We start from the raw sequence: 24,655 nt of genomic DNA, 5'->3' as shown, positions 1-24,655 counted from the left end.
CATTGTAAAGGGAATCTTCTTAGCTTCATACCCACTTCACTAAAGATAGTAGCAGAAGAAGATTCTTCGCTGTTAGCTTCCTTTATCACTCTTTTCAGGTGGTACTGTTTTTTTTCTACCTTCTTTAAGCTTCGTGAGTCGTGTTCCCTTAATTTAGAGTCACAGAATTGGAACTAAGATATTCCTTGCTTGGATGCAAATATTTTATTTCATTTGATGAATGTCTCATTTTTTAGAATTAGATATTCCTCTTGTTCTCTCTCAATTCAATCAAATTCAGGACAATTATGCAACTTTTAGACTCAAAGAAAGTTGCAAGGTGGATTGATACTAAAACCTATTTTGAATATATATATATATGTGCTTTCCCTCTCCCTCTTTTTCCTTTCTCTTTGTTCAATGTGGTGGTGAAAATTATGTAAATGGTATATGCTCTCCCAGCTCAAAGTGGTTGTTAATAATTAATCATGGTAGAATCATTTAGACTGTTCCAACAGCAATTGCATACATTGGTAAGGACACCCACAAGTACAACGTTGCCCTACACATGACCAACATCGGGTACCCTAGGAATGATGGACGATTATTCTTTGTAGCTCCTTAAGTACATGAATTAATTTGCTAAATCATTGTAAACCATATTTTTTTTATTTGGTGATGTATTATTGGAAATAATAATTGTCATATTATTATATTTCATGATTAAGATTAGAAATTATTTTGATATTTTATGATAGATTTAACTAATACAATTTTAATTACACATTTTTTTATTTCATTTTTAAATTTAAATTAGAATTAAAACAGTATTACGTCATTAGTTAATTAGTAAAAAAGGGAATATTTAAATAATAGTATATTTTAACTAAAAATAAGATTATGTGTTATTTAACTAAAATGCCATTATAATATATCAAAATTATGTTAATACAAATTTTGGCTTCAGTATATTTGAAGCCTATGTAAATGTAATTATGTCTACTTTATTTTTCGCAAAACTTGTTTGTTACTTTTAAATCCTAACTTTAATTTTTTTTCCTATATACTATTGAATCTAGTTAGTTTAGTCTGGATAACAAATAAAAAATATTAATTAAAATTTTAATAAAGAATAATATAAAACACCCTTTTAAAATAAAATTGTAATGATTTATTTAGCGTTATAGTGGATACCATGGTTTTAAATTGCGGTTGCGGTCGCGGTTGCGGTCGCGGTTGCAGTTACTGCAGTTGCGGGTATTGCGATGCGGATTGCGGCTGTTGCGGTGTGAGATTATTAATTATTTTCACTAAATATAAAAAATTTATAATTATCAATATATATTTTATTTTTAAGGATTTATACATTTTAATTCCTTTTTTTTTAAATATTCTATTATTTTAATGAATAATTTAATTTATTTTAAAATTATAGTATCAATTTATCGTATTGCGGATGTATTGCGGTACATTGCAGATGTGTTGTGGACGCAACACCGTTACGTTGCAGAAAAATGTGTGATTTCCAGTATCATCGCAATTGCGGTCCGATGCCGTTGTGGACAAGGCCGCAACAGCAATATTGCGGCCGCAACACGTGTTGCGGTCCACAATTTAAAACCATGGTGGATACATATCTCAAATGCGTAATTTTAATAATTTTATAAATGACAATAAGCATTAATGTTAGACTGAGACCTAAGGCTAAGATTAATCTTATACTTTAGTCTCAATTGAGACCATGACAATGCAATAAATTTAATTAATATTAATGAATTTAAAGTTAGAACATTGATATTAGAAAGTAGGACTTAAAGTAATTTTTATTCCCCTTATTAACCTTGATTGAGAGACTTTTTTGGAACAAGTACATGTTATAGTGATTAAATTATGATACAAGTTCTTAACTAATAAAAACATATGAATACATATTTAATTAAGGTTATGTTTGGAATATCTTATTTTGAAGAAAAAACTAATTACTTATTTTTTAAAATAAATTTCTCGGGAAATTAACAAGAATAAGTATCTTTAAATTAAACCGAATATATATAGGTTACTTATCCAAACGCATCTGAAACAAATATAAATTAATTATATAACTCACAAACACACATGCGCTTTTATGTGATTGATGTTGTATGCATCCTTATCCTTTGTTCTGCTCATTGCATAAAGAGAAACTAATTTGAACCAAAAAACCGAGTAAAAGAAAATCTAGATTAAAAGAAAAAGAATCAAAGAACGAAAAGGAAGAAAGATAGAACACTGTTAGTGAAGTTTGATATAAAAAGTCGCATGAGAATCTGAGTCTCTTCTACAATACAGGACTGTATATGTAGTTTAAAAGAAGTATACGAAAATTGACAAAACTGATATTAATATGTTAAATGTTAAATTAAAATTTAATTCCTACACGACGCTTTTTTTTTTTCTTTTTTCTTTTTCTATTTAGTTCCTATAAAATGTTTTACATTTTAATTCATACATGAAAAAAGTTTATAAACTAGTCTCCACTCTCCACCATTTGTCCACATCGTAATGGTACTCGCGTATTTTTCCTACGGAAAGTAAATCTAAAAAAATGTTCTTTTATAGTTATAGCTAGGTTCTAAAATGTAGATATTTTTTCATGCAGAACCAAAAGCCAATGTAGATCTGTTTCGTATAAGAAACAAAAGGAAAATTTTGTGAAGATACAGATATTATAAATCTAATTAATACTGTTGAAAAGTCGGCAAATGAGAAGGACTCGATTTTTGAAGTTAATTTTTTTTTTTTTGTGTGTAGAAACTAATATGTAAAAAAAATCATATAATATCTAAAACTAAAAATGATGCAGAGACTACATTTTTAATTTAACCTTAAACATAGAGAATAATTAAAAATGAAAGACAAATGAAGGCGTGGGAAGAAAATTGTAAATATTAGTTTGGAATAAAATGTTTACATGCACGTTAAAATTTTCCTTACCTAGATCATTACTATTTTCGAACTTTTTAGCTTTCTCTTTGCTGTAACTTAATTATGAATAAAAAGCGAAAACAAAAGAAAAAATGGAGTATAAAGTGGAATAAAATAACAGTAACAAGAAGAATCATCTTTTCTATAATATTGGTGATTTTGAATTGATGCAATAACACGAAAGTTTTGCTAAAACCAGGCTCTAAGCACAAGACTCTCTGATGTCAGATTCTCTGATTCCTTCTCTCACAGCACCTCTCTCTCATTTTTTATATCCTTTTTTTTTTTTTTAACTTTGTGCATCGGTTCTTTGAAGGAAGTTACATCCCTCTATCATATTCCATTCCATGCTTTTCTTCTTTTATCTCTCTCTCCTAAACCCTGCTTTATTCCATTGAACTCACTCCTAAAAAGAAGACGATCCTCCTTGTGTTCACAAACAACACCACAACCCTTTTCTCTCTCTCTCTGTCTCTCTCACTCTCCCTCACCAATACTAGCTAGAAAGGAAGAGGCCAAAACACCTTCTTTTCCTCTTGTTTGTTCCTACATACCTGCAGTTTTGTCATGAACATATATATATATATATATCACCCTAAATAGTTCTTAATTGTTAGTCACTATCCTTAACTATATATACACGTGAAAAGATGGCATCACATGCAGAACTAAGCATGGATTACAAGCCCTATAGCTATTCCACACTGCTGCAATCATTTACAGATCAAACTGATCAAACCTACAAGCTCGAAGAGTTCCTTTCTCGCTTAGAGGAAGAACGTCTCAAGATTGATGCCTTCAAGCGCGAGCTTCCTCTCTGCATGCAACTCCTCACCAACGGTACACACTTTCAATCAAATCAAACTATAAGTATAATATCAAACATAGGTTACGATGTTCCCAAATTCCAATGAACCAATTAAAACACAGAATTTCCCAAACCCTAAACTAAAGTTTCATCAATATACCCATGATGAAAATATTATATACTTTATCAAACTTGGTATATTCATTTTTTGGTTTTATTTCTGTTCTTCCAAATAATTGCTTTTCTATAACGGGTCTTCTATTTTTTTCCTCATCCTGCTCTCTTTCTAGTATAATCTTCTTTTGCTTTTCCTCTTTCTCACATAAAAGTGAGAGAAATATATCTGCTTTATTATTATTATTACAAGAGAATATTGATAGGGTACTCTTAATCTAAGCGTTTTGATATTGAACCAACAAATGAATGAAGGGAGAAATTAAGAGCTTCCCAATAACAATATCAAATTTGGGAGAGTAGTATATGTAATTTCTCTTCTATTATTATTGGTTACAGTACTATACACAAACACGAATATAAAATTTTATCCTTTTCGAATGCAAAGTTCCAATCTTAATTTCTTTAAACCTTGTATTTTTTGTGTAGCTGTGGAGGCTTCAAGGCAGCAACTACAAGCCTTCAGATCAGGCCAAGGCACAAGGCCAGTTCTTGAAGAATTCATACCCATAAAGCACCATCCAAACTCTCAAGAGAGCACTCATGAGAAGGCTTCAAACATATCTGACAAGGCGAATTGGATGACATCAGCTCAACTATGGAGCCAAGCAAGCGAAGGAACCAAACCACAATCCACAATTACATCACAAACAGAAGGAGCTGATGTTGGCTTTAGCGTGAGCCCTAAGCTAGCCCTAGACAACAAACATAGGAATGGAGGAGCCTTTTTACCATTCTCAAAAGAACGAAACGTTTGCCAAGGCTTAAAGGGTCTTCCTGAGTTGGCCCTTGCATCTTCTGAGAAGGAAACGGAGAAGAAATGTGAAGAGGAAGAGAAATGTTCCAAAAGGGAAAATTCAGGCACAGGAGGGTGTTGTGAAGATCAGGGAAAAAGTGATGCAGTTGCATCTGAGGCACAAACAACGAATACTAACACTACTGGCCAAACTCATAGGAAAGCAAGAAGGTGTTGGTCACCGGACTTGCACCGACGGTTTGTTAATGCTCTTCAAATGCTTGGTGGATCTCAAGGTATCACCAATTAAATATAATTTTTCTCTATTTTAATATGACTTTTTTGCCTTTTTTTTTTCTTTTTAAGTATCATCTGTTTTCTTCTTTAAGTTAAGAAAAACAGTGCATTTTGATCCTTTCAGAAAACTTGAAGGCATGTGATTTTTATGTATTTCAAAGATAAAAAATAAAAAAATTATTTAAGAAAAGATATTGTTAAGCACCAAAATTATATTTAGAAAATAAACTCATTCAGATAATTATCGATGAATGAATCTTATAAGTTGGTTGAATAATATGCATAATATTATTGTTTTTCTATTTATAAAAATCGAACTCAGTGCCAATAAATTACAATACATGTATACTAGTAAACTAAGTCACGTAAATTGTCTTCGTGAATTGTTAAAAAGAAATTATATACCAATACGAATAAAAAAAATAATCTTATTCGTATAAAACAAAAGTATCACATATAATCGAGATGCAAATATATTTAAAATCATTTTCATAATCCTTACCTTTTTTTTTTTTATAAGATGCATAATGTTGAATCAAATTATATTAATCATTACTGCAATCGAATTATAATCATTACTGGCATCACTAATAAGCGTTCTCTTTCTTTTTGTTTTGTGTCACTTTACAGTGGCCACCCCGAAACAGATTAGGGAGATGATGAAGGTTGAGGGTTTGACCAATGATGAAGTTAAAAGCCATCTCCAGGTACTTCTCCCTCTGGATTGTACATACAGACAGAAATGAAAGACCCACTTTGTAGTTAGTGGTAACCTTATTATTACTTCACTGACAGCATAGTATCACTCTGCAGAACACATATTATGCATTTGGAAACCAGCTTTTGTTTTTGTTTTCTTCTTTTCGTTGTTCCTTTTGTCTGTTTCCTTGCACTTTCTCATCATGGTTGCATGTTAAAATTTGTTCACAGAAATATAGGCTTCACGTTAGAAGACCAATTCCAAGCCTACAACCCGGAGCAGCCACGCCTCAAGTTGTAGTTGTAGGAGGAATTTGGGTGCCACCGGAATATGCCGCAGTTGCATCCGCGGCACATTCGGGTGGGCCCACATTTTATAGTCCACATCTAACTCCACAAGCGCCACCTCCACACTACTGTGCAGCCACCCCAGTATCACAAGAGTTTTACAATACAGTATCATCGTTGTCGTTGCCACCACCGTCACAAGATCAAACCATCCACCACCACTTTCACATGTTCAACACAGCACCGCAGACACAAAGCTCACCGGAATCCGGTGTTCGGAGCGGTGGTGACAGGTCGGAGAGCATTGAGGATTGGAAGTCGGAGAGTAGTAGCTGGAAAGGAGAGAGTAGAGAGAAGAAAGGGTTAGCAGTACTAAGAGATCAAGAAGGGGAAGAGAGTTTTGGGAGTGAGATCACTCTTAAATTCTAGGGCTTATGTTGTCACTATGAGCATTATATTTAGAACTAGGGTTTTTTACTTTGATTTTTTTTTTTTTTACCCTTGCATGATCTGGATCATGCATTCCATGCTCAATTAGTCATATAACAAGAGTGGAGGAAAGTAACAACAAAGGAGAAGATATCCTCATAATTTGTACTTTTCAGAGAGATTTGTTTGTGTTGTAAACAATGGATTGGTGAAACCGTGAAGGTAACCAAGGGCATAAAGTGTGCGCCTGTTTTGTTTCGCTTTGTGTGAATACGTGATGTTAACAACATAATATGAAAGGAAGAGTTCCCTTCTATTGTTCTTGATTTCTTGGCATTTTCTGCTTCTCTGGATTACATATTTGTCCTTTGATTTTGTCGATAAATGCAAAACTCACCAACCCTTAATTGCTCCCTGCTCGTTGGCCAATATTTTAATATCAGACTATTGTTCCAAAATCATTTATTATAGGAAATATTTACCAAATGAAATATTACTCTATACCTTTTTGGGTGGCATTGGGTTCTATTTCTGCAAAAGACTCTCCAAGAGTTTATAAAAAAATAAATTTTAAAAAACTATATAATCACATAATAATATACAATCATAGATTACTATATATTTTCGGTTCACCACTTGGCTATCACGTGAATCCGCAAAAAGTTGGCAACATGAGATTGGTAATTGATAAAGAATTAATCACTTAATTTTTTATACTAGCAATTAATCAAATCTTTTAATTATACCATATTACTTTAAATATATTTATTTTTAATAATAATATAACATAATTAAAAAATATAATTAATTTTTAGTGTAAAAAAACTTTACCCTAATAATATATAACTGATTAGCTCATTGATAAATTATACGAAAATTTTGGACGGTAATTCATTGATCCAATTCTTGGATTTTTGGATGCTAAAACTTAAACACTATTGTACTAGTTAACCGTACATTTTCCGTTCTTTATTTAGGAGTCTGTTCTGTCTTCTGACTAGGATAACGCGCTCACCGCGCACGATAAAATATGCAGGATTCCACAGAGATCTGGTCGACGCCCATTTCTTATTTTCTCAAAGAATGAGCCACAAAAGAACCACCGAAAGTAAACAAATATTTTTCTTTCCACCTTAAGTCACAGCTGCGCTTTCTTGCTTTCTTATCTTTTGTAATATGGAAGCAAATTATTAGATTTTTTTTTTATATTAATATATATGTGTGTTCCGGATGTTTTCTGGCCGCTTTTTCTGGCCTCAATAAAAAATTATTAACTAAAATATTTTTTTAAAAAAGATTTTTTAAAATAAATTGATTTGATCACGGTGAAAGGACTAAGAGTATAGCATCTTAAATTTTTTTAAATTATTAAAAGAATAATTTTAATTAATTAAATAGATTTTATAATTACGTCAAAAAATTAAAATAATTATGAGTGTTTTTATTAATCATAGAAAGGTTTGTAAAATTATTTGTTATATTAATTATTAGAGATAAATATATTTTATCTATTTTAATATATTTTGATTTTATATTATGACTTTCATTAATTGAGAGGTTGTATAGATAAAAATATTTTTAGATAAAAAAAATAAAGATTTTAAAATTATTTTATTTGAAGAGATATTATTTTATGTGTTTATTTATAAGAGTTTAATTTAATTAATTGATATTATATTGATAACAAGAGTTATTGATAAAAAGAATATTTCCGAGCTATATTATTATAGATAATTGTTTAAATTTCACGAGAGGAATAATTGACAATGGATTAAATGACTTTTACCAGTGAGCTATGCAAAGGTTAGGGTTTAATGTTCTTTATTTATAGATTAGCAATCTAGTTGACTCTCATGATCAACAGGTATTCTAGTACCTTGACAATGAGAGAGTGATTCATTGTTGAGAGATAACAACAAAACACAAGAGAAGTAAGAGAGAAAATCATGGTTCAATTTGCACGACCATTAGGCAACAATTTTCTAATTGCAACCAGAGTTTTGTTTGTCATTGGATCAGACTAAATTTTGGACAGAGAGATCATAGGACGTTATTCTTCATTTTCAATAGTTGGATCGTTTAAAGGATATTTAGAGTAGGAGAAAAATATTTTGCACTAAAAGATATACTTTCGAGGGTCACTACAAGAAGAATCGTAATTATCTACAAACAAAAGCAATAGGTAAAGTAAAATTTCCATAACTAATTCAAATTTACCGATGGCTTCTCAATGGACAAAAATTCGTAGACAATCAACTCATAGGTAACATTACCAATGATTATTTGAATTTGTAAATAACATATTACCAACAACCATTTTTGTGGACTTTTGAGTGGGAAATTATCTATGGATGAATCCATGGGAAAGTATATACGAACTTATCTGTGGGGAATTACCTATTGTTGGAGAATAGATACATACTAGAATAGAGTTGAATATTGTATATCAAAAACTCACACTTTTCAAATGTAATAATGTAGTAAAAGCTTTAAGAGACGAAGTGTTGGAATGCAACAGACGAAGTGTTGGAATGCAACAGACGAAGTGCTAGAATACAATAGACAACGGAGCACAAATCTTTTATACTGGTTCATCTCAAACCTAGAGACTATGTTCAGTTCTCAATCCAACCAGATTGAGTTCCACTATCTTTTTCAAGATACAATAGTATTCTTTCAACAAGTCATTTCTGGTTAAAACTTAAGTAGTCTTTGACTTGCCTCTTCAAGCAACTATCTAAATATTCTTTCAACAAGCCTCTCCAAGATCAACAACAAGTATTCTTTTCAACCAAGCCTCTCCAAGCTCAAACACTAAGTATTCTTTCAACAAATCTCTCCAGGCTCAACATTAATTATTATTTTGAACAAGCCTCTCCAGGCTCAACCCTTAGAAATATAAAATTGAAAGGAGATACAAGGATAGCTTCATCTCTTCTAGACGTGATGCTATGAAACTTAAGTACAAATACACCGTGTAGACACCCAATTTCGTCCGGGGGCATACAAGCAAGGACATGGACCTCTGTTACGAAGGGAAGGAGCTCCCGAAGCATGCCAACACTTTAGAGGGCCCAAAAGCACAAATTAAATATTTTTATTGGCCCGGAACGGGCCGTTCCAAGGTCCAGAACAGGCCGTTCCGAGGCTCCCAAAAGGCCAAAAACCCTAATTTGGAACGGGCTGTTCTGAAATTGAAACGGGTCGTTCCAATATTGGAATGGGCCGTTCCAAGATTGGAACAGGTCGTTCCAAACTCCTCAAAAAAGGCTCAAATGGTTAACTAGAACGGGGCTGGAACGGGCCGTTCCTAAATCTGTAACGGGGCTGGAACGGGCCGTTCCAAGGCCGTTCCGGTCTAAGAAATCACATGTTATTCTCACTACTGGAACGGGCCGTTCCGATTTCAGAACGGGTCGTTCCAGTATACGAAGTTTACATGCAACGGCCATATCCAGAACGGCCGTTCCGGTGCCGTTCTGGACCCCCTTCCCGAAGTCTATCAAATAGACAGCTGGGGCTCATTTCTCCGGACTCCGAAATTTCGTCCAGACTTCCTATAGCTCGAAATTTCTCTCTTTTTCTCTCTTCCCCTCTCTTTTTGTATTTCTTGAGATTTTTGTGAGGCATTGTAGTGTGAAGGGTTGCCAAAAAGCACCCAAATCTCCATCTTTGAAGATTAATAGAGCTCGTTCAAGAGGTATTTTAATCAATTTTCTTCTCTCTATTTTATTTCTTATATTTGATAAATATTGTTTATAATAAGAGCAATCATGTAGACATTTTAGAGTCAATTGTTTAATTTAAATTTTAAATCATGTAAATAATCATCAATAAAAGGGGATATAATATTTAATTTATTATTTCTTATTGCATTAACTTCATCATAGGGTACCGATTTAGGGCGTTGTAAGGGTGCTTAATACCTTCCTTACATGTAACCGACCCCCGAGCCCAATTCTGGTTATCAATGCCATTATTGGATCTTTCAAAAATCTTTTCTTTTTCCAATGTTTTGAGTAAAACATTGGTGGCGACTCCATAGAACCTATTTTCAAAACCATTGATTAAGGATTAGTCTGGTGTCCGGGCATTCCTTAATTGATGAGATCTTTAAAAGGATGTTTAAACCATTAGTCGCAAGATCGGAAATTTTTGGGTTGCGACAGATGGCGACTCCACTGGGGACGTTTAAAGAGGGTCAGGCCCATTTAATTGATGAAGTTAATAAAATAAAAGTAATAATTTAAATATTTTTCCCCTTTACTTTGTATGATTTATTTGTTTGCTTTATTATCTGTATGCTTGTTTAAATTCCGCACATATGTTTGAATTAACGAAATGCACACAAACCATAGCACACAACAGTCCCCTACACCCGGGGGCATGAGGGTATTAAACATAAGGAGTGGTTGACGTACGACCGGCCCAAGTTTGGCCTTGGAGCCTGCGAGCCTTGTCGGAAATCACACTCAAGGTGATAACCGGTTACTCTAGCCTGAAATACTACGACAGACCTTAGAGTTTGCCAGGTGATGGCGACAGAGATATACTGGGTCCCTATAATGGGGGCACCTTTGGAGCCTTAAGACCGGTGAGATTAGAACTATCCTATACAACGCACTTTTCTTAACAGGGACCACAGACCAAGGATTCGAATATGATCGTTCGTGGGTGTATGTTGATTGAGCATGTGTATGTGCATTTGTTTGTATTATTTCTTCTAATAAGAGTGGATTGAGTTTTTAAAATAAGCAAATAGATAATAAAAAAAAATATATAAAAAAAATAATAATAATAAAAATCTTATACCCTTTTGTACATTCTTAGGTCAGCATTCCATTAACATCATATAGGTAGTTTTCTTTTTGAACAAAAAAAAAATCAATAAAAAAATCTCATCTTTACCAAACATCATTCCCCTTTAGATAATAAAAACATGATAAAGAGTAGGCAAAAACAAAAGGAACATGCATATCATATAGGATCATAAGGGGATTTGTATCAAAGACAAGAAATCAGTGTGACCTCTGTGACATCATAAAATATTATGAAGAGGAACACCGATAACTCACCTCATGGCAAGGATGAGCCATCGAATCTTTGTTAGAAATTCCCTCTCATGCATTTACATCCAAATAGTTTAATAGAAAACTATTCATTGTCACTTGAAGGTGTCTCCTAAACACTCCATACTCACGAAGCTCAAGGGGAAAGAGTCATGGAAGCTCTACAAGAAGGAAGTCGTGTACTCTTTATGGAGTTCATACAACTCAAACAACAAATGACTAAGATGATCGATGCCATGACTAGAATGCAACATGACATCGACCATACTAGAGGACGCTTGAACGCTCTAGAAGAAAGATTGAGAGCCATCAAAACATACAATTTTGATGGTAAATAAGCTGCTGAAGCCTGCCCAACACAGGAGATCCCACTCATATGCGATACCACAATACCTCCACAGTCTGAGGATAGTCAATCAAAAGGGGTCTATGGGAGAAAAAGAGAGGAGAAACGTAATGCTACCACTCTCCCCGTTTTCCCCCGGAAGCTTAAAACAGTCTCAAAAGAAAAAAAGACTTCCAACGAAATTCCTATGAGCTATGCAGACTTGCTTCCTTAACTATTAAGGGTCTCAATGTTGGTGAGAATCCCACCGTCAAGAAAGCAAGAACCACCATACCCCTCATGGTATAGGCCTGAAGAAACTTGCGACTATCATTCGGGAGCAGTAGGGCACTCCATTGAAGATTGTAGAGCCTTGAAGCTTCGCGTACAAAGGCTTATAGACGCCGGATGGCTCAAGTTTGAGGCCAGTGTATCTAATATCGCTAAATGACCAAGATAAGTAGCGATCTTGGGATGGTCTATTAGAAAGCTGTCAGCGGGTTCTCCTTTTTGTAAAAAAAAAAAAAAATTACTTTAGGTTCATGCTTAACTCATGACCTTTGCTCACGATCATGAGTTCAAAATAAGGGCTTGTTTATTTTTACATTTATCAATAACATACGTCATTTCCATAAAACCCTTGCGTCTATTCTTTTCTCTCTTATGTCACTCATTAAATTCAGAAATCAATCACCATAAAAAAAAAAACAAACATGACGGAAGATAATAAAATTAATCAAAGCTTCGAACATCTACAACGAATTATCTGAGTCTAAGGTAGACAATAAGATCACCTCCTCGAAACACAAAAAATAATAAAGTGATCAGAAGAGTCTTACACAAGATTCTTATTGCATAAGAAGAGTCTTGCAAAAAAATAAAAAAATAAAAAAAATAACAAACAACTTTCGCCCAATTTGACCGACAAAGGAACCACAAATCTCGGCTCATGAAAGAACTCTCTTTCAACACCCGTAAGTGGGGGCAACATCTTTCTCCTTGGTGTACGGGAATGGGGGCAGTGTTAATCATCAAATACGCTGGTCCTCTCAAACGCGGATGGCAGGAGATTTTGTCAAAGCAAAGAAGTGTTATGCCAAAAATAATATCACTTGCAAAATACTGCTAGGATGAAAACCTGTAAAGGGCATCTTAGGCAAAAAAAAAAAATCAAAAGTTCCCGCTAGGACACGTCCTAGGCAAAAATTAGGGATTTAAAAAGGATAAAAATAGCAAGTGATGATTCTCATAGTTGAAAGCTAAAAGGTGGCTTGAACACTTCTACAAAGGGCCAAATTTTGCGAAGACTCTGCCTAGACTCAGATATGTAGTTCAAGATAATTAGGAGAATGATTATAATAATTATCCAAGGAAATGTTTGTTTAAAAAACTTAAACACTCACCTACCTCCACTACCATTCATTCTAAATCATTTTTGTCTTTCCTTTCTGTCTTGTCCAATCTTAATGATGTATATTGTTGATGGTTGTCAAAATTTAAACAAGTACAAAAAAAAAGAGAAAAAATGAAAATGACCCGCTGAGATGAAAACCCGTAAAGGCATCCTAGGCAAAAATTAGGGCAAATGAAAAGAGAAAAAAATACCCGCTAGGATGCATCCTAGGCAAAAGTTAGGATTTTTGAACAAAAAAAAAACAAAAAAAGAAAACAAAGAAAACCCCAAGGCAGTTTGATGCCAAGTGGCCAATACAACCGAAGTTATGCATCAATCAGGGTAGTTTATTCGTGAGAAGGAGAAAAGGAAAGTCACCTTCTAAAAAACACTAAAAATCAAAACATGCATGACATGGATCCAATAAGCATTTCACACACTTAGGAAGCTTTCTTTATCCAATGGGAATTATTCAAAATAAATAAATAAATAAATAAATAAATCTTGCATAAATAAGCATTAACATAGAAGCATCATTGAATAACATGCATACGACACGAGTGTGCGTAAAAGGGTATAAGTTAAAAAAAAAAACAATAAAAAAAATCCAATCCATTCCTGCTTTGCATTTTCCTTTGCATTCTTGCATTCTTTGTGTGCGTGTGATGTTGTGTATTTTACTCGTATTTTAGCACTTTAATTCACAAGAATTCATAGCATAATCATGCATATCTTTCATGTTTTTAATAAATTTTTATATCATTTTCCTATTTTATGCTTTTCTTGGTATGTGTTGTGTTTTCTCTAAGCAGGATCAAGATTTAAGAATTAAAGAGGAAATGCTGAGCTACAGGGACAATCACGGCCGTGATTCTAAATCACGACCGTGATTCACCAGAGAAAATCACGGCCGTGACTCCCAATCACACCCGTGAACGCCACTGACCCTTCATAGATGTGCTCCAGAGAAGATCACGGTCGTGATTCTCAGTCACGGCCGTGATTCACTTCGCGTCGATTTGGTGAATGAATGTGCTCCAGAGAAGATCACGGTCGTGATTCTCAGTCACGACCGTGATTCACTTCGCGTCCCAGCTTTTTAAGTTTTATGTTTTATTTTTATTTTTGTAATTTTTATCTTGGTAGTTTTACCTTTTTACCCTTTTAGGTTATAAATTAGATGAGGTTAGCCTAGAACAGGACTTTTGTTTTCGGAGACAGTTTTTTTAGTTTTTGACACTTGGAGAAGGTTGGGCGCCTGTGCCATCGACTCTAAGGTTTGCTTTTCTTTTATTCTTCTTTTCTTGGAGAACTACTATGAACTCCTGTGAGTAGTTTCCCTTTTTCTGGGATCAGGGCTTAGCCTCTGAGAACCTCTTTATTAATGCATTATTCAGTTTCTTAATTTTATTCCAATTCTTGATTTGTTCTTTTATATTTTATATATGAAAATTAACATTATTGTTTTCATAATAACATTAATTAAGGATGAACTGAGAGGAGAACTTGATTATAATTATGATAAACAATTAATCTTAATTTTCATAATCATAGATAATTAGGGATGAACTGAGAGGAGAACCTAATTATCGGAACCTAAAGGAACAGACTTGAGTGTTGAATCACGAGAGTTGATTTAAGCTTTCGAGGAGCAATAGATTAACAAAGATCTTAATGGGTTTAATTGAACGTAATTACCACGAGAGTAGGGATTAAATTTAATTAAACACGTCCTCGTAGCCTGAGAAGGTGCAAGGATTAAATTAGGTTAAGACTACCTTCAAGATGGAATAGAATTAATTAATGAAAATAATAATTCAATATTGTTGGAACTCTTTGTGCGAACCCTAGATTCCCGGAAATCTCCTTATCTTATCTTAAAGTTTTATCTTATTCATTAATTGCATTACTATCTCTTTTACCAGCGAATCTGATCTTATCATCTCAAAACAAACATTCTATCTGTTTTAAAATTCAAATTAAAATACTAGTAATTCTAGGTCAAACACGTAGTCCCTGTGATTCGATATTTATTACTTGACGACAACCGTACACTTGCGGTTTTCCATACAACAAGTTTTTGGCGCCGTTGCCGGGGACTACGTCTCTTGATTTAAATTACAATTATTTTAATTCGAATTTAATTTTAAAAAAAAAAATTTAAATTAAATTAAATAAATAAATAATTTATTTTTTTTAGTGTTTACTTCTCCAATTCAGATTTCACGGGTCACTTTTTTTTTTTTTTTTGCAGTGCCTTAGGGTTAATGCAAAAGAGATCTCTACGTCTTGGGAAACCAACACCACTTGATCCTGAGATTGAAAGAACTTTCCTGAGAAGGAAAAGAAACCTTTCTAGAGAATTTGACATGGCTGCACAACGAGATAATTTACCGCTTCGGGATTACTCTGCACCCATAGCTCGTGGGATACCTGGAGGGGAGATGCAAACTGGAGCTACTGTACCAGCTTCTCTGGTGAATATGCTCAAACAGAACACCTTTGGAGGACTACCATCAGAAGATCCTAATGACCACTTAGAGGGGTTCTTGGAAATCTGTGAGACCCAGCAATTTGATGATGAAGTTTCTGATGGAATGCGACTCCGCTTATTCTCACTCACCTTGAGAGATAAGGCAAAGGTGTGGCTAAGAACAGTGCCTAGAGAAAAGATAGCAACTTGGGAATTATGTGAAAGAGCTTTTCTAGAGAAATTCTTTCCTCCTTCTAAAACTAAAGAATTGAGGAAGAAAATCACTAATTTCCAACAAGGCACTGGAGAAACTATTTATGAAGCATGGGAGCGGTTCAAAGGATATCTTCAAGCATGCCCACAACATGGCTTCAACCGTTGGCTTACCATCCAATTTTTCTTTGAAGGATTGGACCAACAAAGCACCATGATATTAGACTCAGCAGCTGGAGGATCTTTCATGGGGAAACCTATTAATGACTGCATGATTATTTTGGAAAATGTAGCCTCAAATCACAGCCAATACAGTGAAAGAGAAGTCACAGCAAGGAAAGGAACTCCGGGGCGATATGAAGTGAACAATATTGAGTTACTCTTAGCAAAATTTGATACTCTTAATCAAAGGTTAGACAAGATGGAAAAAGCTAAGGTTAATTCAGTGGCTACAAATCAAGTATGTGACCTTTGTAGGGAACAAGGGCACACTGCAGTAGATTGTACCTCAATTTTTACTGGAGAAAAAGAAGATACTACTGAACAGGTGGCAGCTTCTCATAATTTCTATGACACTCCTCGAAGAGAGAAGAGTAATCCATATTCCAACACATACAACCCTGGTTGGAAGAATCATCCTAACTTTTCTTGGAAGAATAACCCAGTTCAAGGAACTAGCAATCAGCAACCTAATTTCTGTCCGTCCAATCACTTCATTAATGGGGAAGGAAATCCAGTACAGACACCCTCAATTCAACAAAGTGTTTCAAGATTAGAAAACCTTATGGAGAATTTTGTCACTAATCAAAAACAGACCAATGATTCAATGGCAAATTCTATTCAAAACCTTGCTGTCAAGGTTGAGAATATTACTCTCCACAACAAGATGCTGGAAAATCAAATTGCACAGTTGATGCCTAGTTCAAACAATTCTCCAGGTAAGTTCCCAGGTAAAACAGTTGCAAACCCAGCTGAAAATGTTAATGCTGTTACTTTAAGGAGTGGGAAGAAATTAGACGGACCTGTGTCTAATCAAAATGATAATATTGAGATTGATGAAGACGCTTCTCCTATGGTTGAAAAACCTGAAAAAGAGAGATTAGAAAAAGAAAAAGTATCTTCATCAAAGCCTCAAACTGTTTATCACCCTCCAATTCCTTTTCCCCAAAGGTTAGCAAGGACTAAACTTGATAGACAATTTGAAAAATTTTTAAATATGATCAAACAAGTGTATGTAAACATTCCATTTGTAGAAGCTCTACAACAGATGCCTACATATGCTAAATTTCTTAAGGATCTTTTAGCTAACCGAAGGAAATTGGATGATAGAGAGACTGTTACATTGATCCATCATAATTTGCCCAAAAAACTTAAGGATCCTGGTAGTTTCTCTATACCTTGTCTCATTGGAAATCTAAGGTTTGAAAAAGCCTTATGTGACCTTGGGGCAAGTATCAGTTTAATGCCTTTATCAATTTGCAAGAAATTAGATATGGGAGAATTAAAGCCTACAGCAATGTCAATCCAGTTAGCAGATAGATCTATAAAATATCCCATAGGAATTTTAGAAGATGTTCCAGTTAAGATAGGTAAATTTTTAATTCCGGGAGATTTTGTTGTTTTAGAAATGGAAGAGGACAAACAAATACCAATCATACTAGGTAGACCATTTTTGGCTACAGCAGGCGTGATAGTAGATGTCAAACATGGAAAATTGTCCTTATCCATTAATGATGAAACAATGGAATTTAATATTGCTAAATCTGTTAGACAACCTTCTCTTGAAAATATTTGCTGCAGGGTTGATATATTGCCTAAAGACATGGAGGAAGAAGTCATGAGATCTATTTTGAGGGATCCCTTGGAGAATTTTCTAGTTGGAGGAAAGCACATAGATCTTGAGGGGATTCAACCTAATTATGCTTGCTTGATCGATTCAAGTCCCCCGTGTAAAGAAAAAGATCCTCTAGTAGAAAGTCTTCTTGAGCCTTCAACAGATTGGGGTTAGGAGGACGTACGCATTTCATTAATTTTATTCCAAAAAAAAAAAAAAAATAAAAAAAAAAAAAAAATTCAGAGTTCCAGAGAGAATCACGACCGTGACTCTAAATCACGGGCGTGATCTTCTCTGGAAAATTTTTTGGAAAACTCCAGAGAGAATCACGACCGTGACTCTAAATCACGGGCGTGATCTTCTCTGGAAAATTTTTTGGAAAACTCCAGAGAGAATCACGGCCGTGATTTCCAATCACGCCCGTGATTCCCTGCTGACGCTCAACAGATACAGCCCGTGATTTTTGAAATTCCCTTTTCCCTTATATATTTTTCCCCCTCCTTTTACATTCTCACTTCTCTCAAACTTACGAACTCTGCCCATTCTCTCTTTTCTTCTCTCCCAAACCCTAGCTTCTCACTTCTTCTTCCTCTTCTTCCCTCTTCCTCCCACATTCACTCCTTCCGTTCATCCATGGCTCCCAAGCGCACCCGTACCGTTGGTTCGTCCTCCACCGCTTCCGATACCCACAGTTACGAGGAAGAAGCAAGTGAAATTCCGCACCTTCCTCCGAGGTTCTATCGGAACGATGAACAGCGTGAGCGGAACGAGGTATTACGCTTCCGCACTATCCATCCTACCAGGTATCTCGACTTCCCATTTATTCGTAAGTTGGGTTTACGTGCTGATATCAATTTCATGTTAACTAACATTGGGTGGACAACCTTTGCTACCATGCATAATGATGTTGTTTATCCTCGACTAGTTCTTGAGTTCTTGAGCTCTCTCCACACGGAAATATTATCTGGGCCAAATTGTTCTGAAGGTTTGATTTCTTTCCGTATGTTTAACCAAGAACACGAATTAACCCTGGCTCAGTTCAATAATATTTTTGGATTTCCCACTGGAGGGAGCACGAGAACCCCAAGTTCTTTCAACCCTGGTTCTTTTTGGTATAGTTTGACAGGTACAAGTAATTGGGTCGCTGGAAAATGTAATTCCTCTGCTTTCCGCCATCCCGCCATCCGTATTATGCACCGCTTTATTGCCTCTACTGTTTTGGCCCGAGGTGATTCTGAAGGAAAGGTTCGTTTGAGCGACCTTTTACTTTTATGGGCTATGATGGAAAACAGAGAGGAGCCTATTGATTCTGGCAGTCATTTGGCACGACAGTTCCAGAGTATTTCCAATACCAGCCACGGTGCGATTGTGAATGGCGGCCTCATTACCACTATAGCCAAACACCTTGGCTATCACGCTTGGCTGGACCAGTTAGAATCACTCCCTGGAAGCCGTACTATTAATTTTGCTACCTGCTCTTCTATGAACTGCATTGCGAAAGATGAAGATGATAAATACTACTTTGTAGTAACCCAGTCGGGAGTGCACCACCAGTTACCAAATCCAACATACACCGTGAAGAACCGGGCTACACGGCAGTTTCCACTGGAGCCATTAGAGGACCTACCTCCAGCAGCTGAGGAAGCGGCTCCTGCAGATGAGGAAGCAGCTCCTGAACAACCCCCTCTACATCCTGGACCTGAGGTGGACAATGCTGCTATCCTGGCAGCTATTCAATCAATGGATAACCGGCTGAAACAAATGGATGAACGCCAGCAGCATTATAATTACATGGTTGATCAAATGTATAAATGGCACATTCAACGGTATCCAGATGATTTTCCACCACAGTGAGATCTTTCTTATTCCTTATTTTACTCTGATGCTTAGGGACAAGCATTCCTTTCTGTTGTGGGTTGGTTGCATATTCATGCATTTTATAATTTTGTCAAAATAATCTATCATGCATTCATTAGCTCTTTGCTTCGGGACAAGCAAATCTTTAAGTTTGGGGTTAGGAGGATGTACGCATTTCATTCATTCATGCAAAAAAAAAAAAAAAAATAAATAAATAAATAAATCATGCATATATACATATTCAGTTAATCCCAGCTTGAATTTGTGTTTGAAAAGTAAATATTTTTAATGAAATTGTTCGTCTTTGAAAACACTGAAAGTGTTGAATTGAATCTTGAAGTCTCAGAACAAAAGGTTGAAAAATTAGCTGGTTTTGTGGCTAGCACTTGGTTCTTAGTATTGAGGCTTGAAATGATCGAGAATTATAAAAATAGTCTCTTGAAGATAAATTCTTTTTAATTCGTGCTTAAAAGCTTTTGGGGGGTAAATAAAAAAAATAAAAAAAAAATAAAAAAAAATAAAAAAAAATCACCTAGCACCCCTTTGAGGTCATAGGTTAGAGGGAGAATATTCTTAACCTTAGAAAACTAAGGGAACTAATTAGCTACTGGGGAATTGTTTAGTAAAATAGCTAGCCCCCTTTGAGGCTACATGTTCTTGAAATTATCATCCTCTCTACACTGATTGGCTACTGGGGAAATGTTTTAGGTGAGACAAAAACAAAAATAAAAATATTACCCCCATTTGTGTCACAAGCATTGAAAAATTATTTCTGTTAAATTATCTTCATTTGACTAATGAGCTTTACAAGATTTGACATCATGAAACCCTTAGAAACTAAGAGTTGGTGCTAGTAATGAAAGATTAAGATTCTAATTGGACCTTGTGAGACTAAGAGTGAAGATTTTAAATGCTCAGTTAATTCTTGATGAATTTTTTTTCAAAGTGCTAATTATTGTTTGAGGACAAACAAAAGTTCAAGTTTGGGGTTATTTGATGTTGTGTATTTTACTCGTATTTTAGCACTTTAATTCACAAGAATTCATAGCATAATCATGCATATCTTTCATGTTTTTAATAAATTTTTATATCATTTTCCTATTTTATGCTTTTCTTGGTATGTGTTGTGTTTTCTCTAAGCAGGATCAAGATTTAAGAATTAAAGAGGAAATGCTGAGCTACAGGGACAATCACGGCCGTGATTCTAAATCACGCCCGTGATTCACCAGAGAAAATCACGGCCGTGACTCCCAATCACACCCGTGAACGCCACTGACCCTTCATAGATGTGCTCCAGAGAAGATCACGGTCGTGATTCTCAGTCACGGCCGTGATTCACTTCGCGTCGATTTGGTGAATGAATGTGCTCCAGAGAAGATCACGGTCGTGATTCTCAGTCACGGCCGTGATTCACTTCGCGTCCCAGCTTTTTAAGTTTTATGTTTTATTTTTATTTTTGTAATTTTTATCTTGGTAGTTTTACCTTTTTACCCTTTTAGGTTATAAATTAGATGAGGTTAGCCTAGAACAGCACTTTTGTTTTCGGAGACAGTTCTTTTTAGTTTTTGACACTTGGAGAAGGTTGGGCGCCTGTGCCATCGACTCTAAGGTTTGCTTTTCTTTTATTCTTCTTTTCTTGGAGAACTACTATGAACTCCTGTGAGTAGTTTCCCTTTTTCTGGGATCAGGGCTTAGCCTCTGAGAACCTCTTTACTAATGCATTATTCAGTTTCTTAATTTTATTCCAATTCTTGATTTGTTCTTTTATATTTTATATATGAAAATTAACATTATTGTTTTCATAATAACATTAATTAAGGATGAACTGAGAGGAGAACTTGATTATAATTATGATAAACAATTAATCTTAATTTTCATAATCATAGATAATTAGGGATGAACTGAGAGGAGAACCTAATTATCGGAACCTAAAGGAACAGACTTGAGTGTTGAATCACGAGAGTTGATTTAAGCTTTCGAGGAGCAATAGATTAACAAAGATCTTAATGGGTTTAATTGAACGTAATTACCACGAGAGTAGGGATTAAATTTAATTAAACACGTCCTCGTAGCCTGAGAAGGTGCAAGGATTAAATTAGGTTAAGACTACCTTCAAGATGGAATAGAATTAATTAATGAAAATAATAATTCAATATTGTTGGAACTCTTTGTGCGAACCCTAGATTCCCGGAAATCTCCTTATCTTATCTTAAAGTTTTATCTTATTCATTAATTGCATTACTATCTCTTTTACCAGCGAATCTGATCTTATCATCTCAAAACAAACATTCTATCTGTTTTAAAATTCAAATTAAAATACTAGTAATTCTAGGTCAAACACGTAGTCCCTGTGATTCGATATTTATTACTTGACGACAACCGTACACTTGCGGTTTTCCATACAACAAGTTTGTGTGCGTGTCTATCCATCACTCGTCGGAGGAATCAAGAGGCCAAAGCACTCGTAAAAAGATCAACATTTGGACAGTGTCTTAAGAGTCAAGATCATGTCAAAAAGCTTAGCCCTAACAAGGGCATTCCATACAAGTGGTTTCATATAGCCACCAAGAAAAGAAAGGCACGTCAACAACAAGACGGGATATAACTAGGAGAGGAAGAATAATCAAGTCCACAAGCATGAAGAAACCACCAAGCTTTATTCTGTCTTCAACCGAGTTATACTCCTCCAACCGAATGATGGAAGATTCATGAAAATGCCAAGACCAGGAATATTTTCCTACCAAAGCCAGGAGTGGCTTCCAAAATAATACTCATCAATAAAGATTCAGCAATTAACATCATCATGGGATGGGATCCCTTCACCAATGATGAAAACACAAGATAAAACAGAAAAAAGGCAAGCTTCATAAATGTTGAAAAAGCCGCAGCATTTAGAAAATAATAGAAAAAGGCAAGCTTCAAACATGAAAGAGCCGAAGCTAAACAAAAAATGAAAGTAAAAAAAAATCTACCACAAGCAAGCGCCTGGAGAGGCATCATAATACTCACATGGCAGGGGCAACACTAGAATCCCTGTCATCCAACATCTCCTGCCCATTCACTTAGGGGCAATCTTTCATCCCACAACACCAACAAGAAGACATCAAGTACAAGATCAGTAAGGGTTGCTAGATCCACAAAACTAGTACAAGATCAGTAAGGGTTGCTAGATCCCTAAAACTAGTACGAGATCAGTAAGGGTTGCTAGATCCCCAAAACTAGTACAAGATCGAAAAAGGTTGCTAGATCCTCAAAACTAGTACAAGATCAGTAAGGGTTGCTAGATCCCTAAAACTAGTACAAGATCAGTAAGGGTTGCTAGATCCCCAAAACTAGTACATGAGCAGAAAAGGTTGCTAGATCCTCAAAACTAGTACAAGATCAGTAAGGGTTGCTAGATCCCTAAAACTAGTACAAGATCAGTAAGGGTTGCTAGGTCCCTAAAACTAGTACAAGATCAGTAAGGGTTGCTAGATCCCTAAAACTAGTACAAGATCAGTAAGGGTTGCTAGATCCCTAAAACTAGTACAAGATCGAAAGGGTTGCTAGATCCCTAAAACTAGTACAAGATCAGTAAGGGTTGCTAGATCCCTAAAACTAGTACAAGATCAGTAAGGGTTGCTAGATCCCTAAAACTAGTACAAGATCGGTAAGGGTTGCTAGACCCTAAAACTAGCAGTGGGCCGGCTGAAGCCCTAAATATTAGTCCAGCCTGGAGAGGCTGAGCTCATAATATATTCCCTCTTTAACAAGCCACAAATAAAGAAACACACTACCATGAGACAAGTAGAAGCAGTAGGAAGCATCTACATCAAGACTAGAAGCCTAGATGTTTCGGTTTACCATCCTTATCACCCGACGGAGCATATAAACCAACACTCAGTTGCTATTAGGGACAAGGATACGGGCAAACACCATCTACCCGAAAGAAATGGTGTGGGGGCATCTACACTGCTGAAGCAAAGGAGAAGATTCAGGACACAGGAAGCGACATGGGGCATTCACATGGGTCTTGAAGCCTAGATGTTTCGGTTCACCATCCTTGACACCTAATAGAGCATACAATCCAACACTCAGTTGCTCCATGGGACAAGGATATAGGGAACACCGTCTACCCGAAGGAAACAACGTGAAGGTATCTATTGTCAAAACAAGAGTGAAGTTCTGAATTTTCACCTCACTATCACAAGGGAAACAATGCAGAAGCACCAAAGAGACGAAGAGAAGACCCGGACGAAATGTCTATGTCTTTCCTTGCCTTTGGAAAAGCAACACATTACTATTCCAAAGGACAAGTAAAGAGGGGCAGCTGTAGACACCCAATTTCGTCCGAGGGCATACAAGCAAGAACATGGACCTCTGTTACGAGGGGAAGGAGCTCCCGAAGCATGCCAACACTTTAAAGGGCCCAAAAGAACAAATTAAATATTTTTATTGGCCCGGAACGGGCCGTTCCAAAATCGGAATGGGCCGTTCCAAGGTCCAGAACGGGCCGTTCCGAGGCTCCCAAAAGGCCAAAAACCCTAATTTGGAACGGGGTATTCTGAAATTGGAACGGGTCGTTCCAATATTGGAATGGGCCATTACAAGATTGGAACAGGTCGTTCCAAACTCCTCAAAAAGGGCTCAAATGGTTAACTGGAACGGGACTGGAACGGGTCGTTCCTAAATTTGGAACGGGGCTGGAACGGGCCGTTCCTATATCTGGAACGGGCCGTTCCAAGGCCGTTCCGGTCTAAGAAATCACATGTTATTCTCACTACTGGAACGGGCCGTTCCGATTTCAGAACGGGCCGTTCCAGTATACGAATTTTACATGCAACGACCATATCCAGAACGGCCGTTCCGGTTTTGGAACGGGCCGTTCTGGACCCCCTTCCCGAAGTCTATAAATAGACAGCTGGGGCTCATTTCTCCGGACTCCGAAATTTCGTCCAGACTTCCTATAGCTCAAAATTTCTCTCTTTTTCTCTCTTCCCCTCTCTTTTTGTATTTCTTGAGATTTTTGTGAGGCATTGTAGTGTGAAGAGTTGCTAAAAAGCACCCAAATCTCCATCTTTGAAGATTAATAGAGCTCGTTCAAGAGGTATTTTAATCAATTTTCTTCTCTCTATTTT

General features: G+C 35.8%; 1 protein-coding gene and 1 non-coding gene across 2 annotated transcripts; one reads left to right on the top strand and one right to left on the bottom strand.

The window, feature by feature from the left end:
- The first annotated feature begins 3,313 nt into the window (after positions 1-3,313).
- On the top strand, positions 3,314-6,700 carry LOC109789764 (myb family transcription factor EFM). The gene is made up of 4 exons (XM_020348796.3): positions 3,314-3,783; positions 4,355-4,957; positions 5,589-5,665; positions 5,889-6,700. Exons 1-4 carry the CDS (start codon positions 3,594-3,596, stop codon positions 6,372-6,374), a joined length of 1,356 nt encoding a protein of 451 aa, XP_020204385.1. The 5' UTR covers positions 3,314-3,593; the 3' UTR covers positions 6,375-6,700.
- A 9,199-nt stretch (positions 6,701-15,899) lies between these two features.
- LOC145949439 (small nucleolar RNA R71) lies at positions 15,900-16,006 on the bottom strand. Its single transcript, XR_014427646.1, has one exon. It is a non-coding gene; the product is annotated as a small nucleolar RNA R71 (small nucleolar RNA).
- Positions 16,007-24,655: the final 8,649 nt, after the last annotated feature.

The sequence above is a fragment of the Cajanus cajan genome, chromosome 6, assembly GCF_000230855.2.
Source record: "Cajanus cajan strain Asha chromosome 6, NIPB_CcT2T_4, whole genome shotgun sequence".
Taxonomy (NCBI): domain Eukaryota; kingdom Viridiplantae; phylum Streptophyta; class Magnoliopsida; order Fabales; family Fabaceae; genus Cajanus; species Cajanus cajan.
The sequence above is the reverse complement of the archived record's forward strand: the minus strand, read 5'-3'. Positions and strand labels throughout refer to the sequence as shown.